The sequence below is a fragment of the Alligator mississippiensis genome, chromosome 3 (genome assembly GCF_030867095.1).
Source record: "Alligator mississippiensis isolate rAllMis1 chromosome 3, rAllMis1, whole genome shotgun sequence".
Taxonomy (NCBI): domain Eukaryota; kingdom Metazoa; phylum Chordata; order Crocodylia; family Alligatoridae; genus Alligator; species Alligator mississippiensis.
This window is the reverse complement of record NC_081826.1, coordinates 93,423,832-93,445,820: the sequence shown is the minus strand read 5'-3', so window position 1 is coordinate 93,445,820 and position 21,989 is coordinate 93,423,832. Positions and strand designations below refer to the sequence as shown.

The following is a 21,989-nucleotide window of genomic DNA, read 5'->3' as shown; positions in this document are numbered from 1 at the left end:
CCGCCCATGTTTTGAAATGTTAGTTTTGGAACCTTTGGATAGGTGCTTATGTATGATAAGGAGCATGATGATGGACTAATAAGTATTTTTGCCAAGAAAAAAAAAGGTGAAAAATTAAAAACAAGACAACTAGTTTAAATCCTGCACTGTTGTTCTCCCAATACTGCATCAACACATAAATGGCAGAGTTGCAGCAATCTCATCTCAGGGGAAAGGTTTAATTCAATCCAGTTTGGTGACATGTACATCTGCGTAAATACTAGAAGTGAGGAGGATTCTGAGTACCTGACAATTGTACAGCCTGGATCTGTTCTGGAGTCCTAATGTGGTGCACCTCTATCAGCCAGCAGTGAACATATTGGTCTCACCTGAAGTAAAAGCAGCACAGACAGAAATGTCAAAACCAGAAAAGCATCTTTAGTTTATTAAACAGTGGTAAAGTATCATGCTTCTATTCCCACTTATGTATTAGATCTTTTTCCAGTATTAATTCAACTGAATATCTTTTTTTTCCAAAGGCAGGTTTTTGTTAATAAGTACTTATTCACTAGAAGTAGGATTAAAGTTTTCACTCTGTGCTATGTAATAAAAAATACCATTATTTTCTATTCTTGCATTTGAACTAAGTTCAAAAGGCAGTTCTAATCCACTCAAGGTGTTGAGGCAGAGCTAACACTATAAGCAATCCCTTGCCATTAAAGATCTCTGAGTATTTCTTCCATTTTGGATACTTTATTCACTTTGTTTTACACAGTGTATGTTATGTTTGACTCTATTTATTTACACTTTAAATTGGATGAGCAACAAACTCTGAGGTACTAAGAACTTCTTTTTCTCACTGTATTTAGTCTTTATCCTTCTTCTCAACTTAGAAATTTGGGCTTCCAAATCACTTTATATTTTAAAATCGAGGTGTATTGTTTTAATCTGCATTATCATTACTATTATTTTTTAATGTTTTTAATCATGTTATACTAGTGCTCAACATCGTAAGTCATGACTAGAACCTGTACACACTGTATAACTATGCATGAAGGCACAATTGCTGCCCTAAAATGAGTATTCCTTCTCTTCTATTGTCTTTCAAGTAGTTTAGCATAGCATCTTCTACTACAGCCTTTCATCATTTCATGAGATTAGTCTGTCATAGACTGAGCACATTCCTGTCCTTCCCCAGATCCTCAGCTGATGTAACTTAACAGTGGAGCTACAGTAAAAAATCTGACTCCAGATAATAATTAAAGTTAATTGCAAACAGTGACTAGTTAAGGATTATGTTAACAGAAATATATCTAGAACTAAAGGTCATTTTAATTTTTCGGTAGCTGAAAATCAGTTCAATGAACTACAGACAAAAAATGATAGAAAATAGTAGTTTTTTAAACAATCTCCCATTTGTTAGAATTTGAGAGGAAGTATAGATCTACTCTACATATATTTTAGGATGATAACTAGGAAGAGTATTATGTTGCCCATATGCTCCTCTTCCTTTTCCCAAAATGTTCTGCTTTGTACTTGGGCCCCAGCTGGTGTTTGCAGTCTTGCACAGAGCATTCCTTAATCTGACTGCTATGGATTTTAAAACATAACACTTTGCTTCTGGAAATCTGTTGACTTTTCTGTCTACAGATGTTTTGCTTTATCCTTTCATGTCTGCACTGAAATTTAAGAAGTTCCTGGAGTAAGTAAAGGACTAGTCTACTGCAACAGACAGATGTTGAGCAATATTTATTGTGTGGCATGAAAGCCCTTGATTACATTTTATGTCAGGTAAAGGAATTTTATATGCTCTATTTCCCCCTTAATCTGATTATTTTTTTCCTCTTTCCTTTATTTTGAATTCAAGCATTCCTATGTATTATCTCAAGTACTCTATATAATTTGACAATAAATAACTTTATTTTCTAAATTTATGCTACTTTTCTGTTTATTTCAAGTTCTTCCTTTGCATCGTAAGAGAACATTCAGGATGCATGCACAACTAACTATGCTTATGCATCTCATGCATTATGATACTTTTTAATCATATTCTTTAATACAAGGTAAGGTCACGTGATGTTTTTGCCACAATCTCAGCACTCCACTATGGGCTGTCAGTAACCACTGACAATTGCAACTAAGGCAAAGTCTGCTATGTTAAAAATTCCCACACCCCAACCAACCTGGGTACCTTACATAATACCTTCATTATGCACACATTTTCAACCCAGCCACCATTCACTTAGAATATTAATAAAAATCTGTTAACGATCATACCTTCCCTAGATGAGATGTGCAATTCTCAAGCTGTAAAGCAGTGCAGCCAAATCTGAACTGATTTTCGCTTGAATACAGACTCCTACCAGTTAGACTTTTCTGCAGCCAGTTTCACCTTTCCATGTTTTTTTCTTTTGTTACTTTAACCCTGGAAGCTATCCAATACAAGGCTACCAAAAAGTCTTGCAGTGGGCAAAATAAAGAAGTATTTATTGAACTCCATTCCATTATAAAAAATGGCTGAATTTCTCCACGTGGTTGGATAACAGGTTTGCACGATGTAAGCATGTCAGTGCTACTTTTAAGGGTATTAAGAATACTGAAAAATAAAAAACTTGGAGTGGAGTTGCTCTAGCAACTTTCACTGTAGCTCACACAGCTATCTGGACTGCTAAATATGAAATGTTGTCTTTCTGATTAAAAGTAAGATTACTTTTACAGAAAGACACTCCTTTCAAAAGAAACATTATCATCAGATGTTCATATTCAAATACTAATTTATTTATAGCTTTTGCCAAAACCAATACAATAAAGGAGCAATGAAAATGATGTATGATAAAACAGCATTTATATCATTGATAATTTTTGCAATAAACAAACAATACGTTTATCCATTCTACCAGCTTACAGTTTTCTCCTGTTCTGCAACTTTGAGTTATTTTGCAACTGAGAAAGGTAAGATACCTCACATACATTTGTTAGTAGCTTTGCAAAAACTTTATTAAAGTTAATGCATGGTTTTGTCCTCAGGGTAAGCTGAATCTTTCTGGAGCAAAACCACAGGAGTCCTACATGCTGATTCAATATCTCAATATAGAAATCCAACTTATGAAGAAATTTAAGGAAAGGAAAAGAAGTCATGCTGTGATGAGTCCCTACTCCTCTAGGAATCAAAGATTCATGGAAATGAAGGATGGGCTGCTTTTCAGTCTGTCCCTTCCTGCCACTGCAGGAGTGAGAACTGTAGCGTATTCTCCATTTCCCTATTTTTAAAGGCAAAAACAACACCTTTTCCTTTCCAGTTGTCCCTTCACCTCTTTCTGTGGTGGCTCCACAACCTAATGGGTTTCATGTTCTGCAGGGTGGGTTAGAGGCAGTGGGTGCATCTACACATCCATTAACACACTTAACTAATGCACATTAAATCTAGTACCTCCTTGTACTTTTACACATGCTCCGGGGGCTGGGGGAAAAGGGTGTTTTAATTAATTTAATTTCCCTCTAATTAAAACGATGCTGCATCTCCCATATCAGCCTCCCTACACTTAAAAAAGGCAGCCGGGGTGCCCAATCTAAAATTCCTTGGAGGCAGGAGATGCAAGAGGCTGTTGGAGTGCAGCAGTTGGCATGCTCCAGTAGACTTGATTAAGTGAGTTTGCTTGGACACTGGATTTCCAGTGCATTGGTGTAACTTCTGCGCCCTCCATGGGCGACTGGGGGCACCAGATGTGGATGGGGGGTCCCCCAGTGGCTGATTGCTGGGGCGGGGGCAGCAGCCAATTGCTGAGCCAGCAGCAAACCTGGAAGTGCAATTCCGGTTTTGTGGCTGGTGCTTCCAGGGGGTGCATGACCCACCTCAGGGTGTGCACGTACATCCACGTGTACCCCCTACATGTCGTCAATGGCACCCTTCATTTGAGGTACTAGGAAAATGCTCATTAGCCTGTCTTAACGCGCATGAACTAAAGAGCCCTGTGGTCAAGTGACCCTTAGTGCACATCTTTTAAAGCACAACTGAACAGTGCTGCTTTAAAGTGCAACTAAATAGCACTAAATACGAACTAAATAGTGCGGTTTTCAGTGATGTTTAATACGCATTAAAACAGGCTACTGTGCATTCAAGTGCACGTGTGGACATGCCCCTGATCTGGCTGGGACCCTTCCAACCTCGTGCTTCCCTGATCTTTGAAATGCTCGGGGACGGAGCCGGCCGCTCCTCCATGCCTCGCGACTGCCTCTGCCCCGCTTCTGTCCTTTGTGGGCCGCCGGCGGGGCGGCGCGGCGCGGCGCGGCCGTGCCCCGACGGGCCGGGGGCACTTGTTTTTGTGCCGCCCCCGCCCCCCCCGGGGGGCTCCGAGCTCTTCTTGCCCCCGCGGCTGCCCCCCGCAGCTGCCGGCGGGGCAAACCAAGAGCCGGGGGCTCGCGGGGCTCCAGGTCTGCAGCCAGGAGCGGGGCTTGCAGCGGGGGAATCGCCCCCGAGGGGCTTCCCAGCGCCTCCCCCACGTCCCGCCGGCGACCACAAAGAGCCGCGGCTGCCTCTTCCCGCGGGAGCCGCAGCCCCGCTCCGCTCCGCTCCTCTGCATGCCCGGCGCGGGGGGAGGGAGAGGGAGAGGGGAGGGCGGCGGGGAGGGGTCGGGGGTGGGGGCAGGAAGAGGCGAGCGGGATCCCTCCAGTCCAGAGCATAAAAGCACCGAGCGGCCCCCCTCCGCTCCCGCCACCTGAGATGGGGCTGAGCCGCCGCGCGCACCGCGGGCTGCTGCTGGCCGCCGCCATCTGGGCGCTGGGGCGCTGCCAGCTCCGAGGTGAGAGCGGGCTCCGGCCCGCGCGGGGCTCGGCGCACTTCGGTGAAGCGGGGCTGCAGGGACTTTCTTTGGGGACAGGCGGCGGGAAGCCCCGCCGGGAGAAGGAGCTGCCCTCGGCACCACGTGTCGGGGCGCTGCCCGCCGCCCCGGGCCCGCTCCCGGCCCCTGCCCCCGGGGCTGCCGCCCGCTTCCCGCCTAGTGGCAGCTCTTTTATCTTCGAGGGGGGCGGGGGGGGGCACTCCGCTCGGCTCGGCGGCGCGGGCCGCCTACCAGCCCTGTGGGAGTGGAGACGGGAGAAGACACGCTTTGAAGTGCGGGGAAGCGGGCCCCCGGCGCTTCCCTCCCTGTCTTGACCTTGTCTTTCTTCCCCCCCCTAACATGTAGTCCACCCCTTGGACTGGCAGGAGTGGGGAGGAAACGGCACAAAGCCCCTGGCTCTGTCTCCTGGCAGAGAGGGACACACAGACCAGCCCCCCCCACCCGGTGCTGTGGGGCCATTGTGACTCTGGGAGTGCCCGGCCCTCTGTCCTCCACAGGCCCCTCCATGCTGCCTTTCCCCCTCCTCACAGATTAGAGGGATGGGGCCTGCCAGTGGCCTACTCACAGGCTGAAAGAGGGAGGCAGGCGGCACCTTCCTCCGTGCCCCTGGAGCCACCTCAGAGGCAGCCAAGCATTAGAGACACATAGGGCATTGGTGACGTGTAGGGGGTGCCCATGGGTGCCCGTGTACCCTCTCAGTTGGCAGTGCACCCCCTGCAAAAAGGCACCGCCAATACTGCTGGCGGTGCCTGCAAGCAATTGCTTTTTGCCACCCCCACTTCGCTGCCAACACCACTGGCAGCATCTGCAGGTGGTCTCTGACTGTCGGTTGGCGCTCACCACCCCCACCCCCTCCACTGGCAGTGTCACGGACACCTGTGGGAGCTCACTGCTTGCCACCACCACACTCCCGGTGCTGACAGTGCTGCTGGAGCTCGCCATGCCCCCCGGCCTCTGGGGGCACGTGGTGTTCATGGCATGAGACTGGTCGCTGCTGACATTGCCGGTGGTGCCTGTGGGCAGTTGCCGTTCGCCACCCCCCCTTGCTGATACCGCTGCACCCGCCTGCGGGAGCTCCCTGCCGCCACACCCCTGCCACTGTGGCCGTCTGCATGCTGTTGCTGTGCCCCCCCACCTTGGGAGGCATGCAACGGTTCATGCAGCCAAAGAGGGAACCAAAACAGCAGCACTCAAAACACGAACAGCATCAACTTTTCCTTAACACACTAGCCTTGTCCAAAATCACCTGTGCTTTTCAAAGACTTAAACTTCTGCCCAGAGTAAATGGTCACAGCTACAATATTGCTCTGTCACTACTGGGGAAAGGATTTGTTTCAGCGGTCAGGGTTTTTGGTTGTAGCTCTGTTGCTCTAAAGACATAGGCAGGCAAAGTTCTTTGGGTAGATGTGATCTTTTATTAGACTAACTGAGTAGTTGGAACAAGGTTTTTTTGTATCCCTTGAAGAAGGGTACTTGTACCCAAAAGCTCTCAAAGAATTTTGTTCCATCTGCTCAGTTGGTCTAATAGAAGATATCACATCTACCCAAAGAACCTAGCCTGCTTCAGCAGTTAGAAACATGAAGAGACTAGGCAGAGCTGCCCCACAAGGAAAAACTTTGCTGGGATTAAATTTTATACTAGTATTGCTGTAGTACCTGGGAAATGTATACACCCTATAGATCAGGACAAACATTTCTGTTTCCTCCTGTACACTGGCTGCAGATTTATGGCAGTGCTGAATTATCGGTGCATTTGGATCCTTAACATTTTAGGCTGAATATTTGCAATGCCTATAAATGTTGGTTTTGTATCTGTAGGTTGTAGTTTCATGTGGTCATGTGTGCTTGTAAACAGATGAAAAGGAGCTGAAACAAAAGTCTCCTCTCACTTTTGCTGGTGTGATCAGATATAACTCCACTGGTATAAATGGAGTTACATGAGGCTAAATTAATCTGGTGCATCAGCGTTAAGCAGGGGCGGTGGAAGGCTATTGTGGCAACCATTTTCAGAAATGACTTCTGGATGGCCTTTCTGTGTAGAATAGTGCAGTCTTTGTCCCATGTCATTTTGAATAATTACTGATATGCAAATGGAAAGAATTCTTGTTGTGGGCATCTTTTTTGAACCAACTGTATGGTGGGTATAGACATAGGCAAGCTTTTGGGTATCAAGGTACTCCTCAGGCCCCTGATATGCAAATGACATTATAACTAGGGTTATAATCATCTGTTATGTCCTTGTTTTGCCAATAACTTTCTTATACTCTTTTTGTAGACTTTGCTCAACATTGAATGAGTTTTATACCTTTAAAAACTGTCAAAGAGAGCCACTAAACTACTATAATTTCTTGAATCCTTACACTTGTTTTGTAAAGATGTACATCATGCACCAGAGGCATGGGTGGAGTGGCCCTTGTGGTGTAACTTGCTGTGTGTTGAGGAAGGTCAGTTTTGGGAGTACTGGATTTATCGAAGTGTGGATAAGGTGGTGTTGTTTTGTTTTTTTTTTGTTTTGTTTTTCAAAGGAAACAGGCCAACCCCACGTGTCAGAAGCCATTGAGAATCCACATTCCCCTATCTCTTCTTTCTCCAGCCTTTCATTTTCAGTTTTCACCTTTCATTTTTAGTCTTCTGCTAGAGACAGCGGGATGTCTGTAGCAGCCCTAGTTTAGGTAGGACATCCATTTTGGGATCCCTCTGCATTGTGTTTGGGGCAGTGAGTCGGCCAGGTTGCTGGGCCTGTGACAGAATAGGATTACATTGTGCTAAATGTGTATCAGTTCACAGATAGAGATTTTGGGGGCTGATACCAATAGCTGATTTTAAAGGAGGCATGTTGGCCGATACCGATCTGATTTCTGATGCAGCTGTGGGCTGGAGCCTGGGCTCTTCTTGGTGGGACTGTTCTTGGCGGGGGCTGGGCTTGTGGCGGCAATGCTGGGAGGAGGCTACAGGGTGCTGCAGCCACCCCAAATTCTGCCATAGCCCTCCCATAGCCCACTCCCAGCACCGCTGCGTGCCCTAAGCCAGCCCCCACCTCCACCCAGACGCCAAGAAGAGCCGGGGCTGTGCTGGGCGTGCAGTGGCAGTGCTGGGAGCAGGCTATGGTGGGGGGGCTACAGTGAAATTTGGGGTGGCTGCAGCTTCCCCATAGCCCCCTCCCAGTGCCGCCGCCGCGTGCTGCAAGCCCAGCCCTCACCAAGAAGAGTCTGGCACCACCCCGGCTCCAGCCCACAGCTGCAACCTGCCCCCCCTGCCCCATGCAGATCTGGAAGGCACATGCTCTCCTGGGGTGCATGCAGTGGCAGGAACTGCGCCCCCTGGACAAGCCACAGCTCCGTCCTGTGCCCGTCCCGCCCGGCTGGGCAGGGTCTGCCCCACCTCCTGCCCCACTACTTCCCTCGCTGTGGGGGGGTGTTGATCTGGCCCCCCCATGCCTCTTCCCTCCCCACCTTACCTTCCACCACAACAGACTCACCAGCTGCATGCAGCTCTCCAAGCTGCCGGGCTGTGTCATCACTGCCTGTGTGCTACGCTGCGGTTCTGCGTGCACACAGGCGTTTATCAGCCAAATTATTAGCTACATGGCCCATTTCCAATGCAGCCAATTTTCTTTATATCAATGCTGATCTGATATTGGACCAATGTATCGGTGCATCTCTAGCAGTTTGTACAAGCAAGATGCATGCCTCCGTTTCCATGACTTTCTTGTCCATTTTGACACATTGGGAAAGAATGGGTTAATGGTGCTAACAGTGCTGTGAGTTCAGAAAGTAGTCATGAGTGGCTCAGTGTCTAGTTGGGAGGAAGGGTCTGTCCTGAGCCTGGTTTTGTTTATTAATATCTTCATTAATGATGTAGAAGATGGGATTAAAGGCACACTTAGTACCTTTACAAATTACACCCAGTTGGGTGCAGTTGCAGACACACTGGAAGATGGGGTGAAGATTCAGAATGATGTTGATAAATTAGAAAAATGGTCCAAAATCACAGAATCATAAAAAATTAGGGTTAGAAGGGACCTTAGGAGGTCATTTAGTCCAACCCTCTAATCAAAGCAGGAACACTGCCAACTGCATCATCATAGCCAAGGCTTTATCTACCTAGGGCTTAAAAACTTGAAATTCTATAAAGACAAGTGAAAAGTCCTGCCTTTGGGACGGAACAGTTCCATTCACAAATGCAGATTGAGCAATGACTGGCTGGGTTGTGGTACTGCAGAAAAGGACTTAGGGGTTACAGTGAACCATTAATCGAATATGAGCCAACAGTGTGCTTTTGCAAAAAAGGCCAACAGCATAAAGGGCTGTATTAATAGAAGCATCACTTGCAAATCAAAGGAGATGATGTTTCTGTTCTATTCAGCAGCGGGAAGGCCTTGCTAGGGTACTGTGTTCCATTTTGGGCTTCCATCTCCAAGAAAGATGTTGACAAATTAGAAAGAGTCCAGCAGAGAGTGACAGAAATTATTAAAGGCCTGGGAAACATGACTTATGAGGATAGGCTGAAAAAACTAGGATTAGAGAAGAGAAGACTGAGAGGGATTTGATAGCATTCTTCAAATACCTTGAAGGATAATTATCAAGAGGATATTTTCTGTGGCCGCAAGGGATGGGACAGGACAATGAGCAATGATAATCTTATACGAAGGGAAGTTCAGGTTTGACATTAAGAAGAAATTTTTGAGTGTGAGGGTGGTTAAGTATTGGAACAAGCTACTAAGAGAAGTTGTGGAATCTATTTTAAGAGCACATTAGACAAACACTTGACTGAGATGGTTTAGTCAGGGATGATCCATCCTTCCTACAGCATAGTAAGATGTGGACAAGATCAGGAATCCTGACTACTTTACTTACAGATTTTCAAGCATCACATTGTAACAAGACTAATATCGATAATTTTGCAAAGTGACCCATAGTTTTGGTCTACCGACAGGTATATCTTACCGTATGTCCAAGACTACAGATAACATTGCATTTAATTTTAGCGTAACTTTTTAGTTTGCTTTGAGGGTTACTTTTTCCCTTTTTATTTCTTCCCTTAGTTTCTGTTGTTTTCATAGATTGGATCAGAAGGCCATTCTTCTCATTAGCTTTGGGTTACAGATGTTTTACTTTGCGTGATTATATGGATGATACCACTGAAGTGGTGAATAGCAAAAACCCATCTGGTGGATAGCTGTCTTGCAAAAGTCAGCATTCTGTTATTTATCTCATGATACTAATCCAAAAACAATGCATGGAATGTGAGGGAAATTCAAATGGCCTTATTACTTTTGGAGAAAGTAAACACATTTCTGAAAAACACAATTTTTGTGAGTGATATCTTTTACTGAACCATCCTGACTACAACATCACTCCAGTTCTACCTAAATACATTTTTGAAGTTCAGAATCTCTCCACATGTAAGCATCAAAGTGATTATAAAAGCTGGTGTGTTGCACAGCTGGAAAGGTTTCTTAGACCATTTAATTACTACAGTAGCATCTGTTGCCAGTGAGATCACAAAAAAGATGCCATGATAAACCTATCTCTTTAGCATTTCCTGCTTTTCAGTTTATTCTTGTATGTTTCCTGCCAGCAAATCGGGAAACTATAGAACAATATAGTTTGATTGGTCTCTAATACAATGCTAGAGTCTAGTTTGAAAAAGAGTGACATGGACACAACAGTAAAAATATTTTTAGTCTTTTAATTTATAATCTGAACACTGTAGCGTGTCATTTACTATTTGGTTTCTTTAGTTTAAGATGGGTATTTTACTTGCATGTAAAATTTAGTTGCTATTTTGATAGCTATTATCCTTTTAGCACATCTACCCTTATTTAACCTCTTGGTTATAATGGTAAGCATTGGTTAAAAATTAATAAATCTCATTCCTGCTATTGTATTTGCCAATGTGTGTCAATCCTGTTAAAAGTCTTACTTCTGTACTTTTCTGTACAAATTCAGGAAAGTGAGTTACTTTATCCCAAGCATCCTATCAGTGACTTCCAAATCTAAATGATAGCCTTGGAAATGTAGAGTAGCTAAATAGATGCCATAGAATCTGAACCTTTTGTTTTTGTTTGTTTGTTTTTCCCATTGGAATGTGTCCAGCATCAGATTCATTATAACCATGAATCCAGGTTTTCCGTTTCCCGTGGAAAAACGAAGTAAAACACAGATTTCTCCCTTTTATCAGAGTAAAATGTGGATTTCTCATTTTCGCAGAGAAACTTGTGGATTTTGTAGTTTTGGAACAAGCTCTCTAAAGGCTGGCATAGTTCCAGCCTCAAAAGGGGCTGGGGGGAGCGGGAGGAGGGTGATCAGGCAGCGGGTTCCATGTCCAAGAAATGCACATGACTCCAGGGAGCCTGGAGAGCAGCTCCTGCAGGTAAGTGTGTTGGGGGGAGAGGGCAGGATTGAGGCCCCCATAGGGAGGGAGGGAGTTGGGTAGGGCTGGAGCTGCTGCCCAGCTGGCTGGTGCATGGGGCTTGGGGTCCAGGGCTGCAATGCATGGCTGCAGGGATGGGGGAGCGGGATGGGGCTGCGGGTGGATTGTCCAGGGGCAGGGGGCTGGGGCTGGCTTCCCGCCACTGTGTGCACTCCCTCCACCTAAGCCTGTAGCAGCAGGGAGCTGGGCTCTGGTCTCCTGCAGCAGCTGCTGCCTTCTGCCAGGGCCAGGTACCTGGTCCCATAGCCCTGGCAGCTGGGAAGCCCCTCTGGCAGGGCTATGGGGGCAGGGTCTGTGGTTGTGGGCTGAGAGGCACCAGCAAGACTGGGGGCTTGTGAGGGGTGGGAGTGATGGGCACAAGCAGGGCCGGGAGGCTGTGGGAGACAGGGAAGTGAGGGGTACCATCAGGGCTGTGGGAGGCCTTTAATTTTAATAATGGATTTGGGGGGTTTTATCAGAGAACTTGCAATTTTTTTTTTACCAGGGAAAACCGGGATCCCTGATCATAACATATAATGGGAGTTGTTATAGATTGGTTTTGGAAGGTAAGGTGCTTAGTAATACCTTGTTTGTCATTAAAGTGATTTGAACTAGGTGCTAAAGCTAACCTTAGAGTTAGTTGCTATCAAGCTTTCATTTACACATGTAGCAGGGTCTATCAGCTGTGGGCTTTCAGCTGCAGGGATGCATCTTGCCCAGCTGGTGCTGCAAGTCCTGCAAGTACTGGGGACTCTCTGCCAACCTAAAGTCAGCAGTTGCAACTCTGGATCTTGGTAGTACCCTGCAGCTGCTGGGACCCAGGGTCACATAGCTGTGGTCCCCGCAGCCTGCCTCCTGGCAAACTGGAAACCTCTGGGGCGGGAAGATTGCCACAAGGGCTAACTCTTTATCACGGGTGTGTGTGAGACACCCCCATGGCTGGGAGCCCCTCAGCTGGGGTGCATTGGGCTCCCAGCTGCAGGAGCCTGCTTTTTGCTGGTGCAGGCCTGGGGTCAGGCTCCCTCTGGACTGGTAATAAGGTGCAATGGGATCTAATTCATGATCCTGCAATTATGCCTCTTGCCATGCCTGTGTGGCATGGCAGGAGGCATTAAATCCCTTTGCACCTTTACGTATAAATGGAGATGGGGCCTAACAGAAGGGGAAGCAGACGTCAAAAAGGACTTATGGGCTAAAAACGGCTTAGGAAAATTTTAGCTACCTAAGTTCAAAATTGAATTCCAGACTCTCTGCACAGTAACTGCCACACCTGCAGCCTAGTTGTCACAGCTGTCAGCTGGAAGTGGGGGTGCTGGAATCTGATCTGTTCTCCCATTATTTTTTGTTTTTTATCCTGAGACTGCTCATTATGAAACATATAGGTAGTGTTGGGAGCAGGGAGTGAACTCCAAAAGACCCCCTTCTAGCTGAGTGGTTTCATCACAGGGCTGCAGTTATGTTTCCTGTTGAGCTGCTCCTCTTTGGCCTCATGTCTCTTACCATCCTTTCTGGACCCTAGCACAGATTCATCCAGAGGTGAGGAAAATTCTTCCCATCTCTACTAGCCTGCCTGAAGTTTGGTGATAAGGGCACTCTCCCAGGAGGTTGGAGATGTGGATTTGAACCCCTTAGCTCTCCCTGTGCTCTGCATAGGGCAGGGGTTCTCAACCTATTTGTCTGAAAGCATGTCGTGGAAAATGCCAGTTCTTAGCTTTTACTCGTTTTTGGAATACAGAAGTAAAAATACATCAATTTTTCTGTTGTAAAGAACTCAGAAAGACCACAGCAGATCAGAATGGTTTTGAAACTATGGATTCCTGTTTGAAACCTCTGGCTTAATGTTGTGACTCGTGTAGGTGTTTGCACACATAACAGTTGTGGAGCATCTTTAAAAGGATCTTATGCATTCCAGAGCCTAGTTAAGAATCTCCGGCGTAGGGAGTCTAGGCACTTCTCTCTAGGTTTTGGATCCTCCTCTGGGAGTCATGAGACTAAAAATCAAGTGCTGCATTGCCTAAGTTGTTGGTGCCTGTGTCTTTTAATGGACCTAGCTTGTAAAGCTTTTGTATAATAGGACTTGCATTCACTCTACCCAATTCCAGCTTTAAATTGCTCACATAGAAGACAGTCTAATACAGAACTTAGTGAATGTCCCCAAGGAACTCTGCCTCCCAGTGGACCGCAGGGCATGAAAAATATGTGATCCTAAGAGAAATGATAAGAGCATTATAGTATTTTGAGGATGGTATTACATGTGGTGGAACTTTGCCAAACTAAAGAGGATTGGAAATGAAAAAAGCATAATGTGAAAAGCTGAAGTAGCTTCCAGTGTGTGTCACTTAGATCTTCAACTGTGGGAGGAGGGGCAATCACAAGGTATGTCAGAGGCTGACATAGAGGCACTTGATGAGAAACCGTCTAAAATTGAACAGTAAGTCCCTGGCCTTAGTGAGATGATCTTTAAACATCAGACTTCTTCTATCTTTTCTGTATGTCTTATTTTTAAAAGAAAGGCCACATTAAGGAAGAACATAATAGTTTGTTTTTCCTTGAGAATGTGAAGGTATGGGAAAGAGAGAAAAGTCCTGTGAAAGCAATCTAAGCAGACTCAAGATTAAGATTAAAAAAGCCACTTTTGTCTGCCATAAATAGTTTCCCCATACCCTGAAGGCTGAATAGTCTATCTCCTGTAAATTCCAGGTTATCGGCATATGTTGATTGGTTGTTGGTATTTATAACGCTTTTCACCAAAGCAAGGATCTTCATTCAGTGTCTGTCTCTTTTTTTTCTATATCTTTGTTTTAAAAGGGGCTAAACAGCTGATGTCCTCCAGGCATTCCTTACTGAGATGCCCTTCATGTCAGAATAAAGAAAAGCAGCATGTTAGAGATGAAATTATTTAATTTTTCTTTGATTTACAGGAATATTCATCATCTGAAGGCCACAACTCTCAAATAGTGTATGTTTTAAGTACTTCAGTAATCATGTTATGACATGAGTATTTCCTCAGGCAGCGATTGCCTGCTTTGTGAGCTGCCATAAAATAAGTGCTAATACCTGTGAGTACCATAAAACGGACACTGAATTTGGGCCTTCCAGCGTCCATGTTTTACCGTGTGATTATTCAGTGATAAATGACAGTAGTGACTATCTTAGTGTATAATGATCAGTCCCTCTGCTCTGGGAGTTATTCAGATTATTCATGTTATAATTCTTTTAAAATTTATTTTTGTCCTATTAAAACAGTTTTCAGATTGAAGGCTTCATGATTCTTTTTACACATCATCAGGTATTATGTTATATATGCGTGTACAATTTTACAAGAGAGCTGGTAAATTTTTATACTTCTATTAATTGTACATAACATTTTACAGGAAACCTAGAAGCTATGTAAGTATATCGACTTATTAATCAGAACTCCTGGTAGAGGTGATTATCTTTTATCAGATCAACTAGATGTTTGCAAACAAATTTTTAGTTGGTCTAATAAAAGATATCACCTCTACCACAAGTTTGGATTCCTTTTGCCTCTAGACCAATACAGCTACAACCTGGATACTCAACTTATTAATATGTCGACAAAATATAAGCCATTAACAACACTACAGGTTTCCCTCGCTTTATGCGGGTTCTGTATGTGCAAATTCGCTTTTATAAGATGACCCTTCTATAACAAAAATGAGTTATATGTAAGGTAAATTCACTCTCATGTGATGAGTGTGGTGGAAGCCCGCAGTCAGCTGCCTTGTGTGGTGCATTGTGGGAATGACATGCACCAAAATATAGTCTCCTGTGTGGATCTGTGCTCATGGTGCGTTGTCTGCAACATGTTTTGGTAGTTGCCGTCCCCATTATGGTAACATTCACCACCATCCTGTGCTTCTGTGTACTGTCTGCTGTTGGTGGATACCAAAATTCCATTGTAAAAATGGTAGAAATGGGCCTGGGGGTCAGTACAGTTGGAACGTATTCCTATTTGTTACTGTAATGGGGGCACGCTCGGGGCCCAATCTCATGCCGGCCCATCCACCTGTTTCTATGGGCAACTGCCCACCTCCTCGCCTGCCATGCCTTGATTATATATAATTACGATATTAATTAGGCGGGAGGCTGCCCATTTCTTGCCTCAATGCCAGAGGACACTATCTGCGGCTCTGTTCCTCCCCTATACCACAGCCCAAGCCTCACAGATGGCATCCACTGTTCTTATCACCGGCCTCACACTGGGCCCCAGAATCCTCCAACCGGATCTCTCCAATCAGGCAGCTTACTCCGCCTTCATTCTGGGCTGCCTAGCTCCCTGAACTCTTTCCTCTCTTGGGTGTGGTCTCCCCAGGCCTTTTGGCCACACAGGGCCTGGCCTCACCTCCAAGGCCAGTTGGAAACCCTAGGTCCTCAGCTCTGGGCATCCCTCACAGTGGGCCCTTGGCCCTTTTGACTGTTCTGGTCTTGGCCCCAGCATCGACCAGTCGAGGGTATTCTAAGTCAAGCTTCTGAGTCTATATCCCACTCTCTAACCTGGGTCTGCCTTCTTGACCCTACTCTAGGGTGACCCACCTGGGTGTGGAAGCTGGGGTTATTAAGGCACGCCAACCCGTCTTTCATGGGGGTGGTAACTGGCCTGGCATTTCCTGGGGGCTCCTGCACCACTGAGAGCCCCACCAGGCCACCCACTCCTGGCAGGGTGCAGTTTTAGGTCATGCCCAGGACTAGGAGCCTCCAAACCATCCCCTTAAGCTCCTGCCCTTCCCTCCAGGGTGTTGCATGCAGCTGTGCAGCCAGGCAATGTTCCTGCCTGCCTACCAGCAGCGAACTGCTTTGTTTATATAGGCAGCCAGAGATCTAAAATGGCTGCCGCAATCAGGCACCTGCTGGCTGCTTGGCTCGGCCCTTAAAGTGGCAGGCACCAACACTGCCCTGCCACAGTTACATTGTAAAGTGGGTTCCCTTTATGAGAATTCAAGTTATGCACTGTTTTCCAGGAACGCATGTACAGCATGAAGCAAGGGGAACCTGTACTATGAGAATAGGCAGGTGCTATTTTAGGAACCAGTCCTTCTTGTGAGAATCTTTCTTATGAGGAGCCATCGGTTTTGTGACAGACCCAACACAGTTGTCCCTCATTGCCCCTGGCAGTGCAATATAGGTGGATCCCTATGAGAGCTGGTTTTTAGTCCAGGAGAAGATCTGATTTTTTTTTATCTGGAGTTTCGTAGAACTATATTGCTTTAATGTGTATGAGATTCTGCAGAACTCTACATTCATTACCAGCCCATCCTCCAAAACAAGCATATTCACAGAAGTATCACCTCTCAAGTTGGGATGAAAGAAGAAATATGCCACACAGTGGATGTTTCTTCTTTTTTAATATTTCTTCCACCAGCCACGAGCCTCTTGCTTGTTCTACTTTCTTGTACCAACAAAGGGCAGAACTGAGCTATTAGCTTTCCCAACTGTTTATCATCTTAAATATGTTTTGTTAATATTGCTTAATGAACAATGAAGAACTGTGTCAAGGACCCTACTCAGACCAATTATAATTAAATGAATTTTTTGTTTGAGGGAATTTTATAAACATAAGAGAGATCCTTTTGATGAGCTCTCTCATTTTCTGTGGAACACAGCCCTTCTTTAGATTCCCATGTGAGAAGAAATTTAAAGTTACCAGATTTAAGTAACTGTCTTCCTGATACTAAGACTTTATTTTCCCTTCAGCTGTCTGTTTTTACTGCTAGCTGTAAGTGACCTTGAAGATAGACTCATATTCCCTTTTCCTCTATCATAGTTGTTCAAGTGGTTTTTTTGCTAATAATCTGCAGCAATTATTAGGTGGGGTTGATGGAAGAGAAATAGGATTAGGAAAAATGATGGTTAAGGTTCCCAGGCAATGAAGTAAAAATGCCTAAATTCAGAATTTGAGTGAAATCACCTTAATCTCAAAACACTGGCCTGTGAGTTTTTCTTTTTTTTTTTTATATGTGACTAAATTTATCACCATATGCCTTTTTAGTATAGGGGTACATTGGATTTGCCCTCCTACTTTTTGAAAGAAGTTGTAGGCATTCTTTCTTGGCAGATGGCTGGGCTTTTGAGCCCGAGTGGATGGAGGTGTCTGCCTGGAGCCTAAATTAAGGCACCTACATTTCCAGATGGGGCATGAATTGAGATATGCCTCTGTACTTCATTCCTATTCAGTATGCAAGCTTTTTAAAATATTTTTTGAGGTTTTGTTCTCCCCATGCTGTGTAACAAAGAATCTAATAACTTAAGTCTAAGTTTGAGCTTCTTATAGGCACCTGAGTCTTTTAATGGATCCAGCTATTAGTCTTTGTGTACTGAATTCAGATATTAACTTTTTCCTACTTATGTCTAAAATATTTAGAAAACAGTCTAAACATAGTCTAAACTTGAGAAGCATCCTGTTTTGAATTTGATGCTTGTGTTAAAAATACAGTGATGAATATTTATAGATGTTTCAACTGGTAGTTTCGTAGCATTTAAAGTAATCTAGACTATGTGTGAATAATCTTTACCCAGAGCCTCAGTAATTGACAGAACTTGGCAGTTTGGAAAAGAGCAGATATGAGTTTGGAAAGCATAAAGTTTTGTAGATTTTTTTGGTTCTTTTTCTAATAAGAAATATTACCAGGGAATTTTAATTCCTATTTTACTACTCACGTGAGAAGTTACAATATAAAGCCTTACTCTGAAAAAAAATCCAGTTCCAAGAATAATTTGTTGTCAGTTACTAAACAAAGACTTTTTTTAACATGTTTGCCTTCCTGATTAGTGTTTAACCTATATGACACAGGTCAGATACAAGGTAAGCAAAAAATCCAACTCTTTGGGTGCAGAATAATCAAATGTAATTTGGCAGAAGTGAACCATTGGTGTGGCAGATTAGGAAAATAAACAGTGTGTGACACTTTAAAATAAATAAATGCATATGAAGAACACTATTGAAAGTGGTGTAATTCAAATGAACTTTCATACTTTAGGTTTTCTTATTAGCCAGTTTCCTCACTGACCTCTTTAAGCCCATAAGGAGCAAAATCCTGACCCCAGTAAAATCAGTGGCAAAACTCCCATTGACTTCATTGGGTCTGGAACATCATCCAATGAATATAAATGGATACAGTAATTATATTGAAACTTTCTTATGCTTGCTTTGAATATATCATGTAAATGTTTAAATTCCTAAAAAAAATTTATACAGATTTTTAGATGCTACATTCCCATTTTGAACTGTAATGCAGCAAAGGCCTTAAAAAGACCTATGTGAAAGAGAAAGTTAGCACTTGGCACTTCCATTGCAGTTGCATTGTCTAGGGACTCAATTTATTCAGGAAAAACTGGCATTGAGCTGTTTGATTATAGCGTTTTCTCTACTTGTCAGTGTGCCTAATTCAGAACTCATTTACATTGGTATAAATTAGGACCCAATTAAAGGTGAATGGTTTCTGTATAAAAGCAAAATCAGGCCCTTTGGTTTTATATAAGTATATTTTACTGACTTGAGTGGAATTACTATTCTTTCACCAGTATTTGACAGAACCTAGACAATAATTACTTGATTTGAGATGGTTAGGGAACAGCCAACAACAGAAATGGATCTGAATTTGTGCTTCTTACTGACAAATCCATTATGAGAGCCTATTGGTCTGTTGGTCAAATTCCTCCTTTCTTATTGTAGACAAGTGGTTTTTGTAAATTAACTCTTGTAATGGAAAACTTCTATAAAAATGAAAGAGAACCAATCATTTGTTACTTCATTCTCTTTCATTAACTTTTCTCATTCTAATATAAGCAACTGAAAATCCCATTTGTTATACTTTACAACCTTAATGATTTCATATGTAATATTTGTCTATATTTTGTTTACCATTTGTGGAGAGTTTTATTGTAACAGTTTTTCTTTAGCGTCATGGATCTTTGAACTATAGTAACAAATTAAGACAGAATGCAGTACCTGTAATTGTAAATGCATATCTCTTGTCCACTGACTCCTCAGTTTATATCTTTACTGACTGTCTGTCTTTCATGCATATCAGTCCAGCCTCTGGCTTCTTTACTATTCATTCCATCCAGGAAGAGCACACACCAACTGCAGATGCTTCCTTAGCCTGCCAAAGGGTATTTAAACCCAAAAGCTTTCTAAGAAGAATTTTTCCAACTATTTGACTTGGTCTAATAAAAGATACCAGATTTACCCAAAGAACTTTGTCTACTAGTAGTCCTAGTGGCTATAGTCTTTCTATTTTGTTGGATGAGAAGGGCTAGATAAGGGAAGTTTTCAGCATAGATTGAACTGTATTAGGATTTGCAGAAAAAGTGGTTTAAATTGTGTTTGTGAAATCTCTGACATTTACAATTCTCAGATTCCATTCATTTACCTTGTCCTGTGCCAGACGTGAAATGTCTACCAAGGTCCTGCTATCTGAAAATAGTTTGCCAAGCACATTGGAGAGTCCCAAGTGGAATACTGTTGACTTCAGAGGAGTCACTGTGGACCTGTTTTCAGTCATTGTTCATTTATTCCCTATGCAGAAAAAGAGTTCCTTGCTGGAGCCCTGATTCTGCAAAGTACATAAGCATGTGCCTAGTTTTAAGCACACAAATAGGCTCATTGATATAAATGGAAGAATTTGCGTGCTTAATTTACAGAATGGAAAACATTGTTAAAAGTCAAGAAGTCAAGAGAAAATATGGTTCTAAAAATATATTGGTATCTCATTATACTGTGCAATCTTTTCCTTTTTCGTGTACTTGTGACAAGGTATTTAGCAGAATTCACAGATTCAGTAGAATCTGAGAGGGCCATGTGGTACACACTCCTGCCATGGCCTTAAATTTGCAACTTCTGGGTGGTCAAACATGCATCTTAGCACCAGCACCACCCGAGTACCCATATTGTACAATTAAAAATGAAATATTATCATTAAAAGTTATTTAGTTCTTTTGTGCCTGCTGAGAAAGCCAGCTTCTACAATCATATTATAACTAAAGAACAGGTAGCAGCTGAGAAATTAAAAAATTGTTAAATTAGCAGAAAATACAGTTCTGTTAATGACAAAGATAGTGAGGATTTTTATCTTGACTCATAAAAATCAAAATAAATTCATTCAGTAGGTCACTGGTAAGCATTAGGGCTGTGCAAAATGGCAGCATTCCCTTTCAACATTTTGACGGAACAGCGTTCCTTTCAAATTTTCTTTTGACTTGAAACAGCTGTTCCATTCCATTTTGTCAAAACAGTTTCTCTGTTTCAGTGCTTTTTGACGTTTCGCCCATAGGCTATGTTGGGGAAGCTCAAAACAGCCTATAACTTTGTCATTTGTGGCCTGCTTTGGATGAAACTTGCAGGAATGATAGCCCCTTCTGAAGGCATGAAGCCTGCCACGTTTCAAGGAGATGGGTGCAGTTTCCCCGAAACCCCTGCACCTCAGAGTCTTGAAAGAAAAACTCATGTCACGTGTATGTGTTAAGGCACAGTGGGGTCAAAACTGCAGGCATGCTAGCCCCTGCTGAGGCCACAAGCCTGCTAAGTTTTAAGAAGATTAGAGCAGGAGTTTGGGGAAAACTACCTCAAGCTGCGGACAAGCAAAACTTGTGACATGGATGACACTATGTGTTAAGGTGCAGCTGAGTGAAAGCTACAGGCTTGCTAGCCCCTGCTGAGGCCATGAAGCCTACCAGCTGTCAAGGAGATCGGTGCAGGGGGGTTCTGGGGCCCTGCACCTCTAGCTGCTGACAGGCAAAACTCGTGTCATGGGTGCTTGTGCAACGGACTGTCTGTCTTGGGCAAAGGGGGTGAAAACTGCAGGCCTGCTAGGCCCTGCTGCAGCCATGAAGCCTGCTAGCTGTTAAGGAGATAGGTACAGCAGGGTTCTCGGGCCCTGCACCTCTGGCCGCAGGCAGGCAAAACTTGTGACATGAGTGCTTGTACCTATTATATATGTACTAACTACAGACACTAATATATGGTTGTACACAAAGATGATACACGAGTATCTATATCACTATCCCCATGTATAGTGACAGAGAGAGAGATAGTAACAGGATCACTGTTAATGATGGTGTGTATTATATAAACATACTATCTGCATATTGGTATACACACACATCCTTATTGAATGTATCTCTGTACAGTTTTAGGGTATTCAGAGTAAGTACAGAATGAATAACACCGTCAGGTCAATCCCCTGTTCTCGATACTACATTATTTTACACGAAAGATCCCATAATCTCCCCTAGAATTGAACTGATGTCCTGCAGTTCTTCCTGAACCACAACCTGCTGTAGGGGAGGAGGAGGCCTCATAGGGGCACACTGCCATGTTGTGCAGAGGCCCCAGTGCCAGGAAGGGCGCTGTTAAATACACACACACACACACACACACACACACACACACACACACACACACACACACACAGTTTCACCCACCCATGTCATGAGTTTTGCCTGCCTGTGGCCAGAGGTGCAGGGCCCCAGAACCCCTGCACTAATCTCCTTGAAACTTGGCAGGCTTGTGGCCTCAGCAGGGGCTGTGGCTGTGGCTTAACACATACATGTGACATGAGTTTTGCTTTCAAGACTTTGAGGTGCAGTTTCCCCCAACCCCCTGCACCTAACTCCTTGAAACTTGGCAGGCTTCATGCCTTCGTAAGGGGCTACCATTCATGCAAGTTTCATCCAAAGCAGGCCAGAAATGACAAAGTTATAGGCTGTTTCGAGCTTCCCCATTATAGCCTATGGGCA

At 44.0% G+C, this 21,989-nt stretch overlaps 1 protein-coding gene and 1 long non-coding RNA gene across 5 annotated transcripts in view; one reads left to right on the top strand and one right to left on the bottom strand.

The window, feature by feature from the left end:
• The window catches only part of LOC109283859 (uncharacterized), a 65,794-nt gene extending 61,006 nt beyond the window's left edge, over positions 1–4,788 (bottom strand). Inside the window, exons 1-2 of the long non-coding RNA XR_002091158.1 lie at positions 4,724–4,788; positions 286–368 (exon numbers count right to left, since the gene is read on the bottom strand). This is a non-coding gene — a long non-coding RNA (uncharacterized LOC109283859). The remainder of the gene's footprint in view (positions 1–285; positions 369–4,723) is intronic.
• LAMA1 (laminin subunit alpha 1) overlaps positions 4,669–21,989 on the top strand; it is a 168,260-nt gene continuing 150,939 nt past the window's right edge. For 2 of the 4 annotated variants that reach the window (XM_019490435.2, XM_019490434.2), the window contains exon 1: positions 4,670–4,778. In XM_019490435.2, the coding sequence (XP_019345980.1) occupies positions 4,700–4,778 (79 nt within the window). In that variant the 5' untranslated portion in view covers positions 4,670–4,699. Of the gene's footprint in view, positions 4,779–21,989 lie in introns of all 4 variants that reach the window. The other 2 variants (XM_019490436.2, XM_006262939.4) reach the window with 2 other exon arrangements.